We start from the raw sequence: 25,115 nt of genomic DNA on the forward strand, positions 1-25,115 counted from the left end.
TATATATATACAGTATATATATATACAGTATATATATGACAAAACGTATTTGTAGCCTGTTCTACATTATTTTGTCACATTACTTTGTTAATATTTAGGGTTTTCCAGGAGTAAGAGAGGTCTGTGGTTGATGGTTAGATTGTGTAAACAGGTTTGGGTCAATGTTCAGCTTTCAGGGCAAAGTTTCTAGCATTTTTGTTGCACTGCAGAAGGTAAGCACTTAACGTTTTGTGAAAAAAGTCATTCATTTTTAGTAACTGGATTACTTAATAGTAATAATGTGCTATTGACCTTTTATTAGATCACACTGTCACTGTCATGTCTTTTCTTTAAACTCCCTTTACTGTCCTTTTCCTCTAATGTACTTTATGGTTGCTTTAATGTACCCATGTTTGAGATTTGTTCATTTTAGATGTAACTATGTGGAAGTTTTTTTTTATCTAGGCTACTGTATATAAGTATACCTTTAAAACATTTTGAGCAAACCTGTGTTTGTCTTATATTTTGTCTCATGGAGTCAAACTTTCTTGTGATTTCTTTAAGAGTTTCTCAGTAAATTCCTTTCCAGGAATTTTCTGAAAAATCCATTTGTCTTTAGACATGGCTACTTTAACACATATTCAGTCTAGTCCTGATACCTTAAGCTTATATTTTAGTAGGGTTGAAACTGTTGGAGACTGGTTAGAGACAAAAAAAAACTGCCATAAAATGTTGAAATCTTTACTGAGATGGTATTAATGAGAAATTTCCTTAATATGTACGTAACTGCAAATTGTGACATTTAATAAAATGTTCAGTGAATTTGCCACAATTTAGTTGTTTTTTAATCATGTCTTAATTTGATTATAATTTATTGTCTTTTTTCCATCTGCAGTCAATCACAATTTTGTTTCCAAACTCTCTCAAACTTCTGTCTTAGGCCTTCTTCTTTCTGACTCACAGGAAGTAAATTGAGCAGAGACAGATTCCAGACTTTGACTATTTTGAAATTTAATTTTGCAATATATTCAAAATCCTCTTTAAAGTATGGCTTTGTGAGTCACATGAAGAAAGTGATAACCCTCACAAATGTTCAGATATTTTGAAATTTCTTCACAAATTCCGTTTGCAATTTTGTGCTAGCATCTGCAGCCCAATGAAATACAGGCTTTACCATTACCAGAGGAATTAATGTTGTTTGTGGCCACTTAACGGTAATTAATTTATGGATGAGTCAGTGATGTATCTCTGCAGAAAACTAATATATTTAGTATATAGTGTCTGTGTGTGACTAAGTGGTACAAAACAAAAGGACTTCTGTTCTAGTATTGGGGTGTCTGATGAGAGTGCCTCCAAAAAGGGGTCAGGATGGTGGGACTTAGTGCCAACTGACTGAATCAAAAGAAACTCCTCACAATAGCTGAATAAACCTTGTGCCTGGACGTGGAAGAAAACACATTGAAGGATACTATTCAGAAACTCAAACATTTTCTTTTAAAGAACTTGAGGTAAAATTGCTAAACTTATCCTTTTTTCCATTTTCCAATCGTAAAATATGTCTGTTGAAACAGAACAGTAATCTTTTTAAAAACTGTTAGTAACTTCAAGTGAAGTTTGTGTTAGCCAAGAATATATTTGTATCACTTGAGAACTGTTTAATGTTTGTTTTCTTTAACAATAAATGACTTTTCTCAATGTGAACTGTTTAAACTCTTAGTTTAAAAGCTCAAGCAGTTTTGTAAATGACTACAAACCTGGAGGGAGGAATTTTAAGACCCAGACAGTCACAATGTTGGCCTTTTGCTGTGAAACAAATGCTGATTTACTCAAACTGATTAACAGAAGGTCTGATACTGATGAAAATTCAAAGTCTGCATGTCATCAGGGTTTTCAAAATAAACTGAACAGAATGAGGACGCTGAGAAGAGTCAGTGTGCTCATAAGAAAAGGAGTTCGAACTTATCAGAACACATTGCACAACAAGGGTAATATTTTATATGTTTAACATAAAAATATTTTAAAATACACAGTTTTAACTGAATGGTGATAATAATTGTTGTTTTTTTTCTTTCTCCTCTCAGATCTCTTTTATAGAATTCATCCGTCTGTGTCTCAGGCGTTGGTGCAAAACAAGCCAGTGGTCGCACTGGAGAGCACCATTATCACACATGGCATGCCCTACCCACACAACCTGAGGTGCCCTGCATGATTTAATGTGTGTGTATAAATATATACCAAAAGGCAACGATTGTTCTCAAAACTAATAATGTGCTCAACCACTATATGTGTCTAGAACTGCAAAAGAGGTGGAGGAGATTGTCCGAGCTGAAGGAGCGATTCCTGCCACCATCGCTGTGATTGATGGGGAAATCTGTGTTGGACTGTCGTTGGATGAGCTCAGCCACCTAGCCAAATCCAAGAACCTGCTGAAGGTGTCACGACGTGATCTGCCTTATGTCATTAGCAAAGTAAGTCTGATTTAATTTAAATAAATACACTCATTTCAGTTTCGGTTGCAGGGTAGGCTTTTACCAACAAATGTCCATCCATTGTCCTTTCAAGAGGCTAGAAAGGTTTCTTCAGCATATAAATGAAACAAATGACATGGAAGCATCTAAAGCGGGAGACCATGGTTAATTGTGTGAACTGAAGATGGGATTTGATTGAAATGTTTGCATCAAATACCAGAGCTGGTTATTTTTTGTGAAGTCTGGCTCATTTTCCAGGGTCTCTCTGGGGGAACGACAGTCTCAGCCACCATGATCGCAGCACACAGAGCAGGGATCCCTGTTTTTGTCACAGGAGGCATTGGAGGAGTTCACAGAGATGGACAGAACAGTGAGCAGACCTGCTGGAAAATAAACTTTACAGTTATAGCTTCAGAAAGCATTACTGGTTTTATAAACTTCCACAAAAAGTCTCATGGTACTGTACGTATAGCAATTTGTTCTTCAGTGTGTGTTCTTCTGTCAGTGGTGTCTACTGAGCATACTTTGTCACAGTTCTTTCCATCACCCTCTGGTGATGACCAAATTAGTCTTCAGTCAGCATGTAGTCTCACCAACCAACCAGCTAGACCTTTGGAGCTCTACTCTGGTGTATCTCAGTTTTGCAATTCATCTTCTGTTTGTCTCAAACTCTAGTGAAATCCAAACCCCTCATATTAACTTAGTCATCAATTTCAACAACTCCAGGATTGTAGAATGAATGACAATTAGAAAATGTTGGTCTTACTTTGGTACTATTTTGGTGCAGCACAAAGACAATATTGGTACTCTTACAATGCCACATAAACTACAGCTATACACAGCAACAATTACATGACATTGTAACATGGCATTTACATGATACATTGACAAGAGCACAAAGAAATAGAACACTGACAACAAATAAGAATGACAGGTACTGCCAATGGCAACTACACATAAAAGTACAGTACATTAATGACAGCGTTTCACTGGTGTGGATGGTCTTCATATCTGAGGCCATCAATGCTGTGTGAACAATAAGGGTTTTTTTGGCATCAAAGTAATATTAAAACTCACAAATGACTCTTCCTTCAGGTCTGGACATCAGTGCAGATCTGACTGAGCTTGGCAGAACTCCCATCGCTGTGGTTTCTGCTGGAGTTAAGTCTATTCTGGACATTGGCCGCACCCTGGAGTTCCTTGTGAGAAAACAATACATTATTGTCTATAAAATGCCATATATACTGTATGTATATATTTATGAAATCAGACATGAAACCAAAATATTTCTTAGAGTTTTTTACAAAACTAGTTGAGGTGTTTTATTTAATAGCAATCATTTACAATATTTTCTTGTGTATAAATAGGAGACTCAAGGGGTCTGTGTGGCGAGTTATGGAGCATCAAAGAATTTTCCAGCTTTTTTTACTCCGAACAGTGGATTCACCTCTGCGTACAATGTTCAAAACCCTAGTGAGGCTGCAAAACTCATTGGTAAATCAGTGTTGTGCATCGGTGGTTGATTGCTCCACTCTGAAGTCTCAAAGTAAACATGCACAATTTTGTTAGCAGCAAAATAATGGATTAAATCTGTTTTTGTCATAGCTGGCACTTTGTCCCTGGGACTTCGAAGTGGTGTACTGATAGCAGTGCCTGTCCCTGAAGAGCATGCAGCAGTAGGACAGCAGATAGCGGAAGCTATACAGGTGGCAGTGACTGAGGCGAGGTGCACAAGGTTTTTGCTTTCAAGATATGGATCATTGGCGTCCGACAAACCATTCTGACTGTTTATCACTGTTTGCTCTGTTTTTGGTTTTCTCAGTTCTAAAAGGGTTTCGGGTAAAGATGTAACACCGTTCATTCTTCAAAAGGTCAATGAGTTGACTCTTGGGAAGTCCCTTCAGACTAGTATCCTTCTAAATATCTGAAACACTCAGAATTTACAAAAAGAAGTGGAAAAGGAAAATAGTACGTTGTTGAGGGAAAATAGATAAAAATGTTGAATTGTGTCAAAATATTGTCATGTCTGAGATCTACTGATCTCAGGTCAACAATTAATTAATCCTTAACTTGTCCTGTTTTAAGACATTGCTCTCATTCATAACAATGCTAAAGTTGGCAGTCAGATAGCATGTGCACTTTCAGAACAAATGAGAGGACAGTCAAAATGTCTAATCAATCATCCTGAAACCCTCTCAGCAGACCCTGATGTTGTGAGTATGATCCCTTTTATATACAGTATGTACATATGAGTCACAACTGTCACAAATAGGTGTTGTAGGATGATGGGTTTTCTTTTGCAGGTTGTTATTGGAGGAATAAATGTTGATTTTATTGCTAAAGGAAAGACTAAAACTTTCCATGTAAGTTAATTTTTTGCAAGCATTTATCTGCAGTTCTGCAGAACAGATGGTGAGATTAACTTCTGAGAATACCTCTTGTCTGTACAGCTTAGACAAACCAACCCAGGAAATGTCTGTCAGGCATTTGGCGGTGTCGGTCGAAACATTGCAGGTTATTTTATTTTATTTTATTGTTTTACCACATCATGTATGATTTCATCAGTGCTTCTGATTCAATTCACTTTTCTTTGATGTTCTCTTCAAGACTCTCTGAGCAGATTAGGCCGTAAGCCCTTGTTTGTCTCAGCTACTGGAGCAGATGCAAACAGTGATGCCGTGTTAAACTACTGTAAGCACATGGTAAGGAGACATAAACAGTGAGCTGGTACTAAGCATGGTTAAACTCTTGCTACTGCAACATGAAAAACCAACACTTTTATCATTTTTTTCAAGAACATGAGTGGTGTGACCAGGCTAGAAAAGCAGAGCACAGCAACTTACTGTGCTGTTATCACTGAAAGTGGAGAACTGACTCTTGGACTGGGAGACATGGACATTCATACGCAAATCACTGAGAGTTATGTAAGTTCTACTGATGAATTACTCCGTTTTAAGACCTGTTTTGCACTACTGTATATTTAGAGCCACACTGTGTATAATAGTTATTATAGGTTGTTCGTTTTAGTCACCTATGTTTTTACTTCCACCTCTCCAGGCTCTCTTCCACCTGCTGCCTACTCTCAAAAGACTATAATTTTGTCTACTATACCACTAATAATAATAATAATAATAATAATAATAATAATAATAATAATAATAATAATAATAATAATAATAATAATAATAAATATTTAAAGATTTAGCATAGTTTATAAAGGGAAGCACAAACCACAATGTCATGTTTTAATTTTCATTGGTGCTCTTAAAAACACATAATTACTGTCAAGCAAATATATTGTGTTTTAAATTTCCCTATTTTCATGCTTTTTGTCTAAATAAATATGTTTGTGGTTTTATGAATGATTTTCAAGCAAAATGTATAAAACGTTTGTTACTGGGGGTGACCCTATACCAGCAATTTTAAATACGCGTACAAAATGCTCCAATACTTGGATTCGATACCATGGGTGTCGATACTATTGAATGTGTTACAGTTTACATTTCAAACTGAAAAAATGGTATTTATTTTAAAATGTTGCAGCAGTATACATGTATATCATTCATATGTTTGATTTGATCCAATAAGAGGGGCTGTAGGCCCATAAGGAATGAGAGTCACTTTGTTCTAAATAAATAGATGTTTAATTGGTATCGGGATACCCGTACTTTTGATAGAACTTTAATTTTAAAATGACATTTTTTCTTAAAATTTGCATTTTGGAGATACAATGTTTCTTCCTCATGAGGACTATATTTATGTTTAAGCTCCTGGAAATCCCCTTTTATTGAAAGGTGACATGACTGTTGTCTGTCTTTAAAAATCTTTGAACAGGTGTCTAAGTTTGAAAAACAGATTTCATCAGCCACTCTTGTGTGTCTTGATGGAAACATCCCCACCTCCACCATCAATTATGTTTGCTCTATTGCAAGAAAGCACAATGTAAATGGTAAGCATAAAAAGATGGAGACTTAATGATAAAAAAAAACTATTACTGATTTAATCATGCCGTCTGTGTGTGTCACAGTTTGGTATGAACCTACAGATGTGGAAAAGGCTCGTAAACCTTTCCTCTCAGATGCCTGGAAGTCTTTGTCCTATTCGTCCCCAAATCTAGCTGAGTTGCGCTTCATGAATAAAACCTTGGGAATCCAAACTCCTGAAGGTGACGTGTTCATCTTGAATATGGGTTATTTTTTACTCTGCTGACTTACCTTTTTTTTTCACTTTCTATTGTCAAAAAATAAAAATGAAACAGAATGAGATTGTGATTGCTCTTGTTTGCAGTGCTGCCGAGCACCCTGGATGAGATCCTGAGTGTTGCTGTGGCTCTCTCACGCCCTCTTCTGGAGCATCTGCACTGTCTGGTGGTGACTCTTGGGCCCAATGGTGTTCTGCTGTGTGGAGAGCAGGAAGCAGGTTCTATTAACTTGCAGCCAAGAAAACTCAAAAAGGTAAGCTTTTATTCATGAAATAATCAATGTTGTTGATATTATTGGTACTAAAAAAGTGATTTTTTTTCTGTTCCTGTATTTGTAGAAGAGGCATGTTTGTGCTCTACATTACCCAGCACTGACTGTGGCCCCAGAAGAAACTATAAATGTGTCAGGAGCAGGAGATAGGTGCTCAAAAATTTACTATTCCTGTTTTATTTTATCTTCATACATTCTCTGCAACAGTTATTTTTTTATGTTTGACCTATTTCCTGTCACTCCCTTTTCACTTGTCTTTGCAACATCACGTCTAAGATTTCAAATAAATGACACGTATCTCCACTCTGCTGGCAGTCTTGCAGGCGCTTTGATGGCTGGGATTCTCCAGGGGAAAGACACAGACACCTGTGTTCGGATGGGCCTCCTGGCTGCAAAGACGTCCCTTTTATCACGGCACCCCATCTCTCCCACGCTTACTTTAGAGTCTGTGGATCCCAACGAAATCCAAACTCACAAGTGGCCCAAACCAAGCTTTGTTAATGTTTAAGCTTTATTTAGTGTTATTTACCCTAAAAAAAATACAAATTAACTAAATTACCATTATGTGATTTTACGGCTTTGTAAATGAGTGTAAGACCTTCTGTTTCTTAGAACTATACTTTTTATTATCATCGCCCACTGCCAAAATGTTAAAAGTATTATTTTTGTCTGTGTGTTTGCTTGTGTGTCATTCTGTTAGCAAAATACCTCATGAACCTGGACATTTTTTTTTAATGTAACTTGCAATAAAATCATTTGATGTACGCCTACAACAGACTATCTTTTTGGAGTCAATCTTCATGAAGGCTTTCACAAACAACTGATCTTTTAAGGGGTGGCTGGTCAGTTACAAATACAAAAAACTTAACCAAAAGTACACCATATTACAGTTTTTAAGATCCCTGACAAAGTTGGTGATTATTTTATGAAGGTGTTGATTTTCAAGATGTCCTCTGGCTCAAAAACTTTTTTTTTATTGTTAACAAGCTAATTACTTTAAGGAGATATTCTGACAATCTAAAAAAAAAAAAAAAGTAGCCTAACAATTAAAGCTATTGGTGGAACAATTTTGGTAGGTTTTACACTGTTTATTGTAATAATACATCAATACAATGTTTAGGTTATTTTAATAATCTATACAAAACTAAACTTTTCATTAAAACACTTGAGTAAAATCATAATTTTACCACCTTAGACGTTAAATAAAGATGCTTTTTTTTTTTTTTGCCGGGATGTGACTTACAGTATAAAAACTCCATTTCCCACAATGCATCTTTCCAACTGCGCAGACTCAGTAATGTTGAATACTTGCCCCAGTCTCCCTCCTCCCTACTATAATGCTAGCTAAGATGGTGGTTTGAGCGTAATTTCTCTTAACAATACCAAGAAAAGAAAGGGGCGAAACACCTTTATAGCTTTTTGATTATAACAGAACAACGCGATTACTGTTATCCTAAGTGACCATTTTGAGAAATTTTGCCATTTCAGGTACATTGGCTTCCAGCCCCCGCCCAATTTGGTCTGACTCCTTTGGAGTGGAATCCTAAGCTAAATACGGACAGGGTAAGTAAGCTAACGTTAGCCGAACAAGTCCGGTTCGGTCCTACATCAGCGAATAAAAGACAGGTGTGTCTGCTACAAGCTTACTGACTAAAAGAAGAGTTTTCCCCAAGCCTGCCATAACATTGTCCAGGTAATCTGTACGACCTCGGGCGATGTCAATTGTTTATAAGGCCAACAGCTCGCCTCCAGTTGAGCGTTAGCTTCTCTAGGCCGCGTCGTAAGCTCGGCTCCAAAACCTCGTACATTTTAATGGGAATGTTAGCATAGAAGCTAAGCGCGTTAGCATTACCCAAGCTGTCACTTTTTATGTACTGTACGTCATGTCAGTCTTATATTAATTGTGGACGTCTGCATTAAGTTGGTGTTAATTTTTTTGTGTTTGGTTTTTGTGGTTACAATGGTAGGTAAACTGGTGCTAGTAGGCAGACCGGCTTAGTTAAATAACATCTGTCATAATAACGTTAGATCCAAAAGACAGAGTCAGAACCAGCCTCCGACGGTAGAGCGGCTGAAGTTATCAGCCGGGCTTTCTTTCGGTCTTCTTTACCAAGGATGTTTGGTGTGGAGGCAGCGATAGTTGGACATTACTGCTGTAGATGTCTGTTTATTAGCAGATAGCTGACAATCTTGGCATTTTTAAGAAGTTAACTTCCCCCTCCTGTCATCGTTTTTGCTTATCCGAATCTGGGTTTGTCACGACGTGGGTTTACTGTTTTTTGGTGTAGTGTAAATGCCCTGTCTGCTATGAAACCGCTACCCACTGGCGTTTTTCTTTTTTCTTTTTTTTTCTTTCTTTTTAACGAAATCTATCCGTTGTATTTCTTTTTAACGTCGAATATGACGTGTCAAGTGTTGTCAGCCTCCAGGAGATGCACAACATCCGCATTAACACTTGTTTGCCTTTTGTTCGTTCTTGCTTTTCGAATAGTTGTAGTCGTTTGACAGTTCCTAAACACGCCCAGCAAAAACTGAGCTTTTCAACAAATCTGTTTTTTTTTTTCTGCCAACACAGATGTTCGGGCTCCTGAATGACCAGCACAGATATATTTACTGTCCCGTCATGGAATACTATAATAATAATAATAATAATAATAATAATAATAATAATAAATGAAACAAACAGAAGTGTAGTATTGGTCATTTTTTATTGTATGCATTTATTTTCTCTGGTGATTTATAGGAATGGCTGTTTATAAGGCACCTCTAATATTCAGCCTGTAGTCAAAATTTATTACATTTGATTTAAACCACAAGACCATTGAAAATGTTTTGTTTTTAAGCTGCGTAACACAGAGGAATCTTATAACTGGAAGAGGCTGTTTGTCACGTTTAAGCTTTGACGTTGTGGTCAGTGGTGTTAATATTAGTGAAATAATCAGAAAAAAAAACAATTTGCAGATTAGTTTTATCAGTTTACAGTAAAATAGCGTATTTGTGAAGTTTTAGAACTTGTGCTTTACAAAAATGCTTTAATTGATGACTGATTTGTGAACCATTTCCTAACTAACTCCAGCTGGAGCAGCGGTGCTCCTAACATAATGTTAACAGTTAGGAGCATCAACACAATTAGACTTTTCTGCACCTTTTTGTGCAGATGTTCAAAGTTGACTGGTTTATTCCCACATTTAGTAAATAGACAGTCAATTTACAGAAACAGTTTTGTTTTAATTTAGCTGCAAAATGTCACAAACTAGTGCTTTAAACTAAAGAAAAACATATTAGATTAAAAATAAAAATAACTGTAGTCAAAACATTTCTTGGTAGTAATTCCTTTCTTTTTTCTGTATGTTGATTAATCTGATTACTACAACTTTATCACTAATGCTGTTGGACTGTTTTGTTTTTCATTATAAATAAATGTTCAAATGATAGCTCTTCTTTTACCTGGTTAGATGATTCTTGTTTTTGAATTGTTTTAATGCAGCATGTTTTATTTTGAGCGATTTGTTTCATTGCAGTTTATTTCTTACTGATGTGCTTAATTTGGTTCATGTTCAAGCTTTGGGACTTTGCCACCTCAGTTTCTGACTGAGGCACATCCAGAGCGGTGTATGAAATACTCATCTTTCCATCTGTCAGAGTTCATCACCAGCTGCAGAGATCAAATAGATCTCTTTGCCTCCGTCAAAGCAAGATCACCTGATAATAGTATCTTTTGATACATTTGTAGTTGTGGGAACAATTGTCTTGTTGTATTTCTAAACAAACCACAGGTTAAACAGAATTTTCTGTTCACTTGGACACCGGTAGTTGTTAGGGTTGGGCAATATTAACATAAACATTTCTCACAAATAATGGAGGGATTTAGCCAATAATATATAATATGATGATGATTAATAGATGACAATGACACTTGCACGTGGCCAACACTATGACCCTGTTGGCCTGTTCCAAATTTTCTGGCTGCCCTCATAATCTGGTTTATGCTGGTGTTTCAGGTGATTAAACAAATTTGTAGGTTTAGCTTCTTCTCCACGTCACTTTCCATCATTGGGCTCACATGCACGCCTGATAGTGATAGTGTGTCGTACACAAAAATACACCCTCACGTGGCACTAATTGCAATATTAATTTTTGTCTGTTTAATTGCTCATAATATCATTTTGCCCAATCCTAATATTTGTTAACCTGTATTGTTCCTATCCACAATAAGGTGAAAGGTTAGATTTTTTTGGATATTTCATCAAATCCATATCTAACAGGTCTTAATGTTGTGTCAATTTGTTAATTTTAAAGCAATTTCCCTGCAAAATTATGGAGATATGGTGATTATCTGGAGCTTTGGACCACTAAAATTTGTTCTAAGCCAGATTTTGAACCTAAATATTTAATAAAAAGTATCGTTGAGTGAATAAACTTTTGGTTTAGTGCAAATCATCAACTTTGCCCCTTTTCACATCATCATATATTGAAGTCAGTTTAAAAAAAAACAATTGTGCACAACTGCTAAGTCTCATGCTGTGCTCACATCTCATTGGGTTTAAAAGATAAAACCATGGATTTTTCACTCAGGAGATACATGCACATGTGTCTGTTAATAAATAGAGCTGCACGGTATCAGGAAAACCTGCGATGTGCGATAACAGTGCTTAATATTGCAAAAACGATGACTTGCGATAAATGAAGAAATAATTAAGTATGCGGTGTTGATGTCTTTTCTCTGAGTTCATAGCAAAAAAAACATCTACATCATTTCCATTACAAGATGGAGACTGATGCTGACTAAACACATAAATGCAAACATTAAAGCCAACTATTTATTGCAATTTATACAGATTTGTGATATGCTGATTGCACAGGCAGTTATTGCGATGACAATAAATTTGCAATGAATTGTGCAGCCCTATTAAATGTGTTTTTTTTTTCAAAAGCATGAGAAAAGTTAATGTGAACTGCATCAGTATTTTAATCCTCCAAAGCAACTAAAACTTAGAACCAGCACCCATGAAAAATCAAAATCCCCACTTTTAGAATGAGCTGTGTTAATACAGTGCTTAATGAATCAGTAAAATATTGACTTAATGCATACAGTATTTAACAATGTTAATTTTGGTGCATTGATGTCTTCTGTTAAGTATTTGTGTAGACGTGAAGAAACAATCAGTTGTTTTCAGCAGTGAGACCTCTCTTTCTATACTTATATGTATGTTTTCTGCTTGCAGCCCCGTGCTCTGTGACCAGCCTTAGTACTACTCAACCTCACTGTGCAATAGGATGTCCCACAGCCCTGAACTGAAGGACGACCCCATGGAGTGCCCTCTGTGCATGGAGCCCCTGGAGATTGATGACGTCAATTTCTTCCCCTGCACCTGCGGCTACCAGATCTGCCGCTTCTGTTGGCACCGCATCCGCACAGATGAGAATGGTCTCTGCCCCGCCTGCAGAAAGGTGAAGAAAATATGGGCTATACAGTTTATCACAGCAATTGGATATTTTAGCTGCAGATGATTATTTTAGACAAACTTGAACTTAAAGAGAATTGCATTTTTTCAGTCTTTTTTAATAAAGTAGCTTGTTTTACAAAAACTAACTATGGTTTGTGCTTTACTCATTTCCTCAGTCTAAGTTTAAAACTGAGCTTGTGTGTGTTTGTGCAGCCATACCCAGAGGACCCTGCTGTGTACAAGCCTCTGTCACAGGAGGAGATCCAAAGGATAAAGAATGAAAAGAAGCAGAAACAGAATGAGAAAAAGCAAAAGGTGACAGAAAACCGCAAACATCTGGCGAGTGTCAGAGTGGTCCAGAGGAACCTGGTGTTTGTGGTGGGGCTCTCACAGCGACTCGCTGACCCAGAAGTGAGTACAGCCACCTAACATACTTAAACATCATAACTTGTGGCAACTTGATGCCGTAATTTAGTGATAAAATTAGGGCTGCATGGTATTGGAAAAAATCTGACATTGCAATTGTTTTTTTTTTCTAACCCTGTGATGTATATTGTGATTAGGGATGTCCCGATACCACTTTTTCACTTCCGATACGATACCGATATTACAACTTTGAGAAATGTCCGATACCGATATTGAMCGATACCGATATTGACCCGTTACTRTAACAGTGCAAGTCACACACTTTTACCTATTTTGTAGTGTAAAATCTTAGAAAAGTCTTGATCAGGTCAAACAGTGAAAAAGAGTAGGTATGAGAAAAACTGACCCATTTATTTTAAACCAATGGATCACATACATTTTAAACTGAAGAACATTATACAATTTAATAAATAAAATAAATTACAATACCCTGAAAAAATAACATAATAAAAACAAAATGTACTTTTACAGTGTAAAATAATTCAAAATCACTCCAGTTATTTTTTTTTACCATCTGTCAGCTTGGTGCTGCTTTATGGTGGAAAAAAACTGAAGGTGGGGACAAAACAAAACCCCACATTATCGTCTGTTCAAAGTTAAGAGTCCACAGCTCCAATTTTACTGACTGTAACTAAAACAACGTGATCATTGCACTTAATCTTCACTCAAACAAGTGTGTAAACAGATTAAACATCACTCTAATAACAAGAGCAAAAAATAAATAGTAAGAATTAGTTATTTAAATTGATAGCTACCTTTCTTAGTGCTAAATTTCCACTTTCTACAGTCTGAGCTTATCTCTGCTCTCGTCATGTCGCTCATATTCCAAAACAAAAGCTGCGCTCTCCTTTCTTCTATCCATCAAGAGCTAATACACGGGATGTCAAAACAAGCGTGCTGTCCTCGCTTCTGCCCGCTTAGAATCACCGACCGGACCAGAGAGGAGGTTCCGAAACAGCGCGGCTGTGTGCGGTCACTGGACCGAGGCTGAACCGAGCCGAACCGCAAAGCTGCTGCCAGGGCGGAGAGTAGTGTTCGCTCCGGTTTAAAACGTTCACGGTTCTGTTCCCCCTCGGAAAACTTGTGCGTGACAACTTTACACTTCGCTGCAACTCTGTTTCTGATGAAAATAGAAAGTTCTGCTGCCGACATTCTTGCTAACTTGTTAGCGCTGCTGTTGTTATGATCACGTGAGTGCTACAAGCAGGATGCAAGCGCTGCTGGATAGAAACACTGGAGYGGAGTCAGTGAACTGCTGGAACGGACTGCTAATATCGGAGCGCTKATATCGGACATTTTTTATGCAGTCCGATAAAATCCGATACTCGTTTTTTGGCTGATATCGGACCGATATCCGATATCGGATCGGGACACCCCTAATTGTGATATGGAAAAAAATACAGGAATTTTCAACAATTGACTTGAATAACATATTAAGTTGTGCTGCCATCTTGTTGGTATTGAACCTGTACCGATCTTATGTTTTTGTCTGTATTTGAGAATTATTTTTATCTGTTATTGTTTGCTTTTATTGTGGTGGGACCGGAGTACATGTTTCCTTCTATCATGCACAATCGTGAATCGCATTAACATGTTGCTCCTGTGTCAGGATTAGTTTCTGTTAACGTCATGCTAAATATTAGCATTCACGCTAAACCATATTTGACCTCTTTTCCTCCTCGTTTTCGTCAAGACCCTCATCCTCCGCCTGAGGAAGCAAACCATCAAAATAAAAGCCATAACAAACGACCATTTAGTGCAATGACTTATTGTTTACATGTTGATTTAATTTGCCTTCTACATCACATGATCTGCAACGTGACTATTGAAACATTGGGGTGTATAAACGCAGGTACAGACACTACTGAATGTATTTTGAGAGGGAATGATGACTAAAAATTATTGAGTGCTGCAGATGGAAAAAAAACCTGTCAGTAAAACCCAAATATTTTTGCCTTGTCTTTAAAGGTCCTGAAACGACCAGAGTATTTTGGTAGATTTGGCAAAATCCATAAAGTGGTCATCAACAATAGCACATCTTACGCAGGTTCACAGGTGAGAGGTTGAGTACTTTAAAGGACAAATGTCCTTTCTGTTAAAGTGTTTGTGACTAAATGTGTAAATGGACATTACATAATTTTATGGTGCGGTCAGGTGATGTTGAATGTAACTGTAGCACACAACACTCCTTTTTAAACACGAGACACAAAAGGTCTGTTTGACTTGTGTGTTTACTTTTTATTTTATTATTTTTTCTTTTTGTTGTTTGCTGTTCAGGGGCCCAGTGCCAGTGCTTATGTCACTTACATTCGTTCTGAAGATGCTCTAAGAGCAATACAGTGTGTTAACAATGTGGTTGTTGATGGCAGAACACTTAAGGTAAGAAGCTAACCACATTTCTGCTCATGTTTTCTTTGGTTTTAATGACTTATTCTTATCTATTGGCTGTGATTAGAAGTTGTGTGAGTGAAAGACAAGTAAGAAGCGTGCACTCTTTTGCTGTTAATTGGCAAAAAAAACTTTTATTATGCTTCAAGTTTGAATTTTTGGCAGCATGATTGCATAAAGGATGTATTTTTTAATAGAAATCCTGTTACTCTGTTTGACTTTCAGGCTTCTTTAGGCACAACAAAATACTGCAGTTATTTCCTGAAAAGTATGCAATGTCCCAAACCTGATTGTATGTATCTACATGAGTTGGGGGACGAAGCAGCTAGCTTTACAAAAGAGGAGATGCAGGTAAATATAGTTTATGTCTTCCTCGAACGTGTGGGAGAAAAGTGTTTCTTGAACTGGGCTAATTTGATTTGAATTAATTTGATTTGTTTCATAATTCATTTAGGCTGGGAAACATCAAGAGTATGAGCAGAAACTCCTCCAAGACCTCTATAAAATAAACCCTAGCTTTCTACAACCTCCAGCTTGTGGAGCAGAGAAGTCGAAGAGTAAACCCAACTCCTCACAGAGGTCAGACGGGTCATTTCTTTTGTCACAGCTCAGTCACCGTGTAGCGCTCCATGATTTGACATTTCTCCTGCTTTTGTTACAGAACCAACAATAGCAATGGTAAAGACGGGTGGCCGACGCTGTCAGGGCATAGCAAACTGGCCAACGGACTTTCAGAAGACCGCAAGTCCCCTCCGCTGCTAGACTATCTAGACCAGGAAGCTAGTAATTCAGATGGGCTAGAATCAGAGCTGGGTCCTGGCCAGCGTCCTGCCTTGTCCCCCTTTTCCTCCAACTGTGACAGTAATAGGTAATACAAACATTCTTTACAGAAGCAGCTTACATATTTAGAACCTCAAAAGTCCTGCTGTCAGTATTTTCTCCTAACTTCTTGTGTACACTTTCTGTTTGCAGCCCAAATGACAAAACTTCAGAGTCAATCGGTTTGTTGAACGGAGAGACTTTACAACAAGTAAAACAACTCGTCTGGTTATTTTAATAACATTTAAATATGTTTTATTTGTCTCATATTTACAGTAATCTTACATATACTTGTTCTGTCTCTTGTTTTGTAGCTACCCACCAGTGACTCCCCCTCCCCTCCCCCTGGTCTAACCAAGCCAATCTTAGTGGTGCCTATCAGCATGTCGGAAATCTCGGCCCGCTCGCCCTTCGAGGGAGCCGCAGCAGAGTCCCAGTCACTATTTTCAGACAACAGTAACTTCAGACATCCTAACCCCCTCCCTGCCGGTCTGCCCCCTTTCCCCAGCTCACCCCGCGCCAGTTCTGACTGGCCCATGACTCCAGAACCACAGAGCCTCTTTACGTCAGGTATTCAGTCATACTTTCTAATTTTTTTTTATCCTAAAACTGTAAATGTTTTTAAATGCATGCAGCATGTTCCCTAACTTTCTGGCACCCCTCCGAGGCGGGTTGGGTTTTCAGATGGTGGGCAGCAGGGAGAAAAAACAAAACAAATACTTTGAGTTTTTGTTTTGCTTTTAGTAACCCCAATGTAAATGCAACAAATAATACATTTAAACATAAAAATAAAGAATTTTAAGTACTTTTTGTGACAAAAAAAGACCATAACCTGTCATTTTCAATCATAACTGCCCTTATAATACACATGTTCACTATTCAAAATGTGATTTCCGTGATAAAACTTGTAAAGCTTGATATTGAAAGAGTATGTGTGCCTTTTTATATATATATATATATATATTAAAAATAAGCGTGACATTAAAACGTAGCTCAGGTAGTCCTTCGAACAGGACTTAAAATAGCTTTTTTTTATTTGTTAAAATGAAAGATCTCCCCCTTTTTAACATGGCTTTATTTTATTCAGTTGAATTATATTTTAAAGATTTCATCTTTTGTTGTTTAATACTTTTCTTTTTTCTTATTTGGTCTTTTCATTGACTTACATTTACCGCAGTACAGTCACGTCACAGTATGGTTCAAATTTAATCAAGCTCGGCATATCTGAAGAGCCTAAACCTTGTTTATTTTGCTATTATTCAATGCAGAAGTTAAATTTGCAGAAATTTCTGACAAACTACAAACACTTAGAACCTGACTCTCTCACAGAGAGAAAATGTTGAACTTTGGGCCAAAAATGTTCAAAGTTAAACGTCAACACTTTAATTTTGTCTTGCAAACATTCATCTTTCAGCATCCATATTGTTTGACTCCAAGAAATAAAGCAGCAGAAACAGTGAGTCACACTAAGTGAGACACTCAAACAGGCTGTGCTTGCAGCAGTGGTGACTGATACCACAGTAGTTCATCCTTCAGCAGCTCTCTCTCTGTTAGTAGGAGTTTGGGCTGTGGCGACGCTCTGGACGCGTTTGCATTTAATACAACAGTAAATTTCAAATATATAAGCCTCAGGTTGACGTGCAGCAAAGGGGAGGGGGGTGATATATTGGCTTTGGCCTAGGAGTGTAAATCAACTTTATCACATTATATTATTTTGATTTGTTTGGCTGATACAATGTTTCACGATATCACAAAGTCTGTTGTGATATGATTTTCATAACACGGGCATAGGATAACGATATGGATTGATGTTTTCATTTTGTCTTGATGTAGTTGAATCAATCATTTAATCAATACATCAATGTGGATCGATGTGTTGTTACCCCCTAACCCTGGCTGCAGTGAATTGGTCATGTACAAACAAACAGATGTTAATTAATTTATTACATACCATGATTTTTGTGTGTGTGGTTATTTAAATATTTATTTCAAACCTTTTATGACTTTTAATATGTCTAAAGTGGTTCAAACCTCACGCTCCTACTAATTAGACTTCTTCTTTCTGCTGACAGACACAATACCAGTAGCTTCCTCAACAGACTGGCAGGCAGCCTTTGGCTTTGGATCATCTACCAAACAGCAGGACGACGATCTGGGTTTCGATCCCTTCGACGTCACCCGCAAGGCTTTAGCCGACCTGATCGAGAAGGAGCTGTCTGTGCAGGATCAGAGCCCGTCGTCTCCCGGGCCCCTACCCCAGGGGAGCGGCGGCCACGGTCCCGGCCTGCCCCCGTCCAACCCCAGCACCTCCCACCACTTCCCCAGTGGCCTGCCGCGCGTCCACCAGCTCCACCACCACAGAGCCATCTACAGCTCCTTCAGTTTCCCCGGCGGCCACAGCAGCCAGGCCGGTCAGCAGCAGCTGCCGGCCGCCAGGCACCCCTGGATGAGCGTCCCCACACGAAACAACCTCACACACTTGAACCACTCAGCCAGTGCTGCCTCACACAGTAACATCCTGGACCTGAATCTGCCCACTCAGCACAACACGGGGCTGGGAGGAATCCCTATCTCAGGTACCAGCTTCCTGGGTCACCTTGGCAGCTTTTTTGTGTCCAACAGAAGCAGAGCTGATGTTTTGTCTTGTTTTAATTAGAGTATACTGATTTTTTTTCAACTGAGAGAAAAGAAAAGCTGTGTTAGATGTTTACCACTTCTCTTCAGTCTAAGCAGAGGAGACTGACACGTGTGTGTTTGTCCTCCTGCAGAAAACAGTGGCTCCATAGACGGCTTAAATGTGAAAGAGTGGCAGGACGGACTGAGAGCTCTTCTGCCCAACATCAATATCAACTTCGGTGGCCTCCCAAACTCCTCCTCGTCATCATCTTCCTCGTCCTCCAACAGTGTTAACCACATTGGTGGGCCGGCAGGGCCAGCAGGAACAGTAGGCATGTCACACAGCCTCAGCTGGGATGGAACAGCCAGTTGGATGGATCCAGCTATTATTACAGGTAGAGATTTCTCTTCATGTCTTTGTAAAGTAAATGGATCTAAAGTAAGTTTTATTTTAATGTAAACTCAATGATTTGGTCAGGAAAAAATAATTCTTTAATCCACATGATTGTGCATTGCTCAATGAGTAACATGGGGATTGTTAAAATAATAATAATAATAATAATAATGATTATATTTGAAATGCACTTTATATCTGAAACCAGATCTCGAAGTGCAACAATAAAAGATGATAAAAACAAATAAAAACTTTAAAAAAATTATTAAATCACAGCATGATTAAGCAAGTAAGTAAAGTTTATTTAAATAGTTCCTTTCATAGATATAAAATCACAAAGTTCTTAACAGTAAGAGCAAGAAAAATGTTTGCGATCTTGCAGCCAAGTTCTGGATGATGACAGTCCATCCCTTTCTTGTTTAAACATGTAAATAAGTGTTGAGCAACCTTGAAATGACTGTTACCCACATCAAGGTGACACTTCAGAGGTAATAAAGATGCAGGTTGCGCTACAGTCAACAATCAGAAAATGGCTTATGTGCAGCAGAGTAAAAAAGGAAAATGGTTAAGAAAAAAAGAAAGAAAGAAGCCACTGCTTTGGGATTTTTTTTAAACAAAAATAAATTTTAAATGCCCCACAGCAACACAAATTCAGATTGAAAATTTGTCCGAGTACCTGTATCAGTGCACAAAGCAGTTCAAATAATCAAGAGGCTCTGTGTGTCTTTACACATGGATTTTACTTGGAAAAGAAATGAAGTCCTGTTTTACTGACGCTGGCATATTCAAGACTTGGATTATTTTGGCTATAATGAGGAGCTTACCTGCCTTAAAAAATACAATTCCAGAAGAGAACAGAAAAGTTATTAATTGGGTGTTGATAACCAGTTGGAAGACCACTGTATTGTAGAGTAAGACCAACCAACAGATTGTAATTACAGATGGTGCAATTGTCAGAATAAAACTGTCAACAATTAATATTTGCTACTTTGCAATTACTGCAATTAGTGCTATGTGATGTGAGCCCAATGGTGGAACAGTGCAGACCAACTAACCCTAACCCTACAACTTTGTTTAATTACCTGAAACTAATAAATAATAAACTGAAGTACGAGGAGAGCCCGGAAAGGCTGACTGAGGCCACATCTGCTACATGCAAGTGCAGTTATCATCTGTTCATCCTTCTATTAATTGTTATCGGCTAACGGCCACAATTAATCATGATCAGTTTTCTGGCCGTTATTCTCCAAACTTAATTGGAGATGAAGCAGTAATTAATTGATCCAGTCTGTTCTTATGCAATCAAATAGAGAAAGGAAGACACAACAGCAGCTGCTGCATCCATCTTACTGTGGCCAACAATTTAGGTTTTTAAATTCTTTTAGGCAAGAATGTTCTGTGTTTTATTTTAATGTCCACAAGCTCTTGTAAAAGTTGTTAAATATAAGTTATGCTATTATTGTTTTGTTAAATGAAAAGTAAATATAAAAAAATGAATACTTTTAGTGTTTTATATCACATTTGATATATGATGATGATTCATGATGTTTCGATACAGGTTTTCTTTCAGTGAGCCAGCCCATATAAAGTCCTACACATCAAGGTTATCTGCTGTCTTAAAACAAATACATCCTCAAAGAAACAAACCTATGCTGACGTCATGCACTGTTGGAGTCAAAAGTAGCTGTTCACTGTCGGCATACAAGTCTCCAAACACCAAATTTGTCATTAGTGGCTTTAAAAAAAGAGCTAGAAGAGTCTGAAAACTGGCTAAATTTTGCAAGAAAGTCACTTGACGACATATTTTCCGAGTCCTGTGCTGATGGTGTATTCATGGACCAAAAAAAATATTATTTCTTAGAATTTACGGAATAACCAGAAACAAAATCGGATATTTAAAATTTATTTCTGATGAGCATGGTGAAAACCAGGCGATGGTTTCAGGTAGGACTGCAACTAACGATTATTTTAATAATCGATTAATCGGTTGATTATTTTTTCGATTAATCGGCCAAATCATTAAAACGCTGAATTACATGAATATGAGTAGATATAAATCCCATGACACAACGAATCGATAATGAAATTCGTTGCCAACGCTTTTAATAATCGATTTTTTTTATTGATTTTATCGATTCGTTGTTGCAGCCCTGGTTTCAGGTCAAATGCTCGGTGCATCCCTAGTAGGTTTGAGTGGTATGAAATTATTTTGATTTATTTTTTAACTTAACCTTTCTGTTTGACATAATGAGGGGCAAAGCCATTCTGTGACTCCTCCTGTTTCTTTGAGTGACAGCAACATGCTGAGTCAGCAGAATTCTGTATACTGTGGTATTTTCTAACGGTATGAATATGATCACTGCCCAGCATTAATCCCTAGTGAAAACACTTCTGTCATAGTTGGTAACAATAGTGATAATTTATGAAGACAGGTGATTTTAAAAAGTAAATATTACAAAGATGATTTTACTTAACCTGAAGTTGTTTCTTCAGGACAAACATGTTTTATCAGTTGTGGTCAGTTCTCAGTGCTCCACCTCATCATCCTATTATGTAATATTGCATAATTTTATTTCCTAAAAGATTTTTTTGTCTCATGCTCCATCTCTGTCCCCCCCCCCCCCCCCCCCCAGGCATCCCAGCCTCAGCAGGTAACAGTTTAGACTGTCTCCAGGACGACAACCCTCCACACTGGCTCAAGTCCCTGCAGGCGCTCACAGAGATGGACGGCCCTGCCAGCGCCGCTGTGCCCACGCCCCAGCCCCTCCACAGCAGCCTCCTCGACAGCCACCTCCCCCTCCATCACAGAGCCCCCAGCGGCTGGGCTCCCTACCTGCCCCCTCCCACAGCCAACCCCGCCAGTCAGTTCCACTCTCCTCCCCCAGGCTTCCAGACCGCCTTCAGACCCCCAGGACAGCCCGCCACAGAGCTACTACAGAGTGCCGCCGTGGATCGCCACTGAACACAGACTGGAGCAGACGCCCATCCATTCCCCCCACTTCCTCCTCCCACTTTAAACCAACTCACCCAGTACCCTCCCCCCTGCTTCCTGTCCCTGATGCGCAATACACACCAATCTGCAGAGTATGAAAAATTAACAAATAACAACCTTGCTTTCTTCTTCTTTTTTTTCTTCTTTTCCTCCTTCCTTTGTGTCTCCTCTTAAAAGGCCTGTTTGTTTTTGTTTGTGGCGACACACGTTATCAGTACCTTTCTGTCTGCTGCCATCACCGCTCCGTAGCCCCGTACTGGGCGCAGCGTGGGATTCATTGTGTAGCTTATCGTCAACACAAGAATCAGTAGAGCATTAAAAGGCGTCCATTGTTGGCACGAGCTAACTCCACAAACTGTCACACAGAAAAATCAGATAAAAATTAGCAGAAATGAGGTAATTTAAAGTAAAACTATAACTAATAAATAAGCATGAAAACATTTGTGGTTTTGGGAAAGTTGATTAGTTTTTCTTTTCAGGAGTAAAGCAAGCTGTGAATCTGCTCTTTTAAAGCTTTGCCCCAAAGACCCTCAGTCTCCCCTCCCTCCCCACTTTTCAGAGGAGACTGAAACGGTTAACAGCCATGTTGTGATTCAAGGTGAGTGAGAGAGATGAGAGGGGTTGGCACTTGGCTTTTATTTGAATTGGTTTCGTAAAATATCAGTAGCTAGACAAAAAAAAAAAACGAATGCAATTTGATTAGCGAGTGAATGCAGGCAGTGAGAGCACAGGCTATGCATGGGCTCCCTGTTGAGTACGGACACAAATGGCCTGCCTGAGAGGCCACTTGGCTCACACTCTCTTTAGCGAGGGGCTCCCACGGGTCCCATCCTGCTGGAGGGAGAATTTTGCTGAACCTCTGTATCAGAGGATAGAGCAGCGCCTTACCGCAGGGAGCCGGGGCTGTGGGAAATCATGGCACACATCCTGAGCACTAGGGTTAGACTCTAACAGTGCCACTGTGTGGTACCTACAATACTAGCCCTGACATGGAACGGCCGCCACACGGGCAGGACAGCGATTAGATGTGACTGATGTTGAAAATACTAACGAGGGTAGTGAAGAGGTTAACCGGTTTCCCTTTTTCGTTCAACCCACGAGGGCTTACACGAGGCCTTAAAATAGACAGGTGAGAGGAAGGTGGAGTGTGAGTGACTGCTGAGAAATATGCAATAATGTATGTGACGTCAGCAGCTGGATGTAAGGCATCACTAAGGACGGTGCTGCAAGAATACACCAAGTACTGTAGTAACAAATCAACGAGCCCTCGGCCTTTCCGATCGAGACCGACCGACCTCTACGACCCCCCCCCCCCCCTTTTTTCTTTTTTTTTTTTTTTTTTTGAAGTCTTAATTCTGAATCGTGTTCACTCTTTTTCTCTCTCTTAGCCCCCGCCCTGACCCGCCCCGTCCTCCTCCACCCCCCGCCATACCCTATTTAACAGTATTCACAAAGATGAACAAAGTCATCTCCAGGAGAAACCAACAGAGTCGTCATACAGTGATTTTTTTTTTTTAACACGATGTTGCGAGGAAAACTAAACCAACTTTTGAGGCGCTTACAGGAAGTGAACTGTCCTCTGCAGGTCTGGAAAAATAAACCTTAAATAAAACTGAAAATTGAGACTTGGTGTTTGTTTTTATTTTTATTTTTTTGTTCAGAGTTGTCTGTTCTCCACTAGGGGGCGTGGCCTCCTCTCGCAGTCCTTAAAAGCTCTGCAGTCAAACTTGAGGCACACAAGGTGACACTGAACGAAACATGATGTAGTTTTTCCAGACTTCTTCACTGAAATCCACTTACTGGTGTGAATGTGAGCAACGTGAGCGCAATCTGTCACGTTTATCAGCATTTTTTTTTGTTTGTTTTCAGTGTGTTGGTGCTGCAGAGAACAGAGTGTGTGCACTGTCCTTCAGTTTGCAGCTCTGCACTCTCCTCCACCAACGCAGCATCCGACACCTGCAGCAGAGACATTCATCTTCTGCTGGCTTTCTGACGTATGAAGAGGAGCAGAAACACTATAAAACGTCTGGTTTTACAGAAGCATTAGCCTTATCTCCAGCTGCTGCACCTGGTTGTTTTTAAGGTTGCAAAAATTGTATTAATTTTTAATTTAGACATTTCTTTTTAAATACATGAAAGAAACAGGCCAACGTATTTAAAAGTAAGAACCAACATAAAGTGTGTTAGTAAGTTATTGGGTCACTCGCTGCCACGGGAGTAGCTTTAATGCAAATCTGCTCTGAGTTTTGCAAATTCCTGAAGCTTTCACAAGAGTCCACCTAATCATATTTAGTTTTGTGATGGGGTGTTGACAGAGTTTAGACTTTGTTTTAAAAAGTACAGAAATTAGTATTTTCCAGGTCTGAAAAAGTGAAAAGATAAAATAAAACCAGTATGGAGAAACATCCTTTTCTAAATTATTAAATTCAGTTTAGTTTTGAAAATGTTCCAACAAACAACAATTTCCCTTTTTGTTGGTTAAATAAACTAAGCACAAACAGTAAGGAAAATTGTTTGGTAGATTATTTCTTTGTTGTACCAATGCTTCTTGGCAATAAATTTTATTCTGCTAAGCTGGTTACTTTCACCTTTAAATGGCGCCACATTTGTAAGGAACTTGCATTTGTGGGATGAGCAGTAGATCTGTGGTTTGCACACATGAAAATTTTGCCAAGTCTCTGTTGAACAGCTTATTTTGCTGTTATTGACACTTGTTTTGCACCTGGAATATGATTTATTGCCAAGAAGTGTTGTTGCAACAGAAATAATCTACCAAACACTAATTTCTTTAGTTTTTGTTCTGTAAGTATTTACATATATAATGATGTTAACAATATGTAACACATACCACTTATATTAAAAGGAGGTTCTTATGCAAAATCAACTTTTTGTGGCTTTATATCACCCAAAGTGCTGCTTTGATTCATTCATGCATGTTTGAGAAATCCTTGAATCTCCTGTGGTAGCCATGTGAAGGAGCTCATACAAAGCACCGCCTATTTACCCAAAGCTCCTCCCTGGAGCTGAGCTCCCACCGCACAGAGCACCCCTCCCCAACACAACTCCACCTGAGCAAAATCTTTCTTAAAAATGGTGGGTGTTCATGATTTCATT

General features: G+C 38.6%; 2 protein-coding genes across 2 annotated transcripts; both read left to right on the forward strand.

Moving 5' to 3' along the window:
• The first annotated feature begins 139 nt into the window (after positions 1-139).
• Positions 140-7,692, forward strand: zgc:136858 (pseudouridine-metabolizing bifunctional protein C1861.05). Its single transcript, XM_014032369.1, has 18 exons — positions 140-1,964; positions 2,061-2,175; positions 2,273-2,447; positions 2,706-2,817; positions 3,543-3,649; positions 3,815-3,941; positions 4,053-4,173; positions 4,270-4,355; positions 4,533-4,660; positions 4,751-4,810; positions 4,898-4,961; positions 5,055-5,149; positions 5,243-5,371; positions 6,282-6,396; positions 6,475-6,612; positions 6,735-6,901; positions 6,987-7,069; positions 7,235-7,692. The coding sequence occupies exons 1-18, from the start codon at positions 1,769-1,771 to the stop codon at positions 7,425-7,427; spliced, it is 2,211 nt and encodes a 736-aa protein (XP_013887823.1). The 5' UTR covers positions 140-1,768; the 3' UTR covers positions 7,428-7,692.
• Positions 7,693-8,223: 531 nt separating this feature from the next.
• Positions 8,224-23,626, forward strand: cnot4a (CCR4-NOT transcription complex, subunit 4a). The gene is made up of 13 exons (XM_014032371.1): positions 8,224-8,482; positions 12,145-12,370; positions 12,580-12,777; positions 14,761-14,847; positions 15,070-15,171; positions 15,406-15,531; positions 15,635-15,759; positions 15,842-16,048; positions 16,153-16,210; positions 16,314-16,569; positions 18,072-18,575; positions 18,768-19,010; positions 21,643-23,626. Exons 2-13 carry the CDS (start codon positions 12,197-12,199, stop codon positions 21,969-21,971), a joined length of 2,409 nt encoding a protein of 802 aa, XP_013887825.1. The 5' UTR covers positions 8,224-8,482; positions 12,145-12,196; the 3' UTR covers positions 21,972-23,626.
• The last annotated feature ends 1,489 nt before the right edge of the window (positions 23,627-25,115 follow it).

This window comes from Austrofundulus limnaeus, unplaced genomic scaffold (assembly GCF_001266775.1).
Source record: "Austrofundulus limnaeus strain Quisiro unplaced genomic scaffold, Austrofundulus_limnaeus-1.0 Scaffold1431, whole genome shotgun sequence".
Classification (NCBI taxonomy): domain Eukaryota; kingdom Metazoa; phylum Chordata; class Actinopteri; order Cyprinodontiformes; family Rivulidae; genus Austrofundulus; species Austrofundulus limnaeus.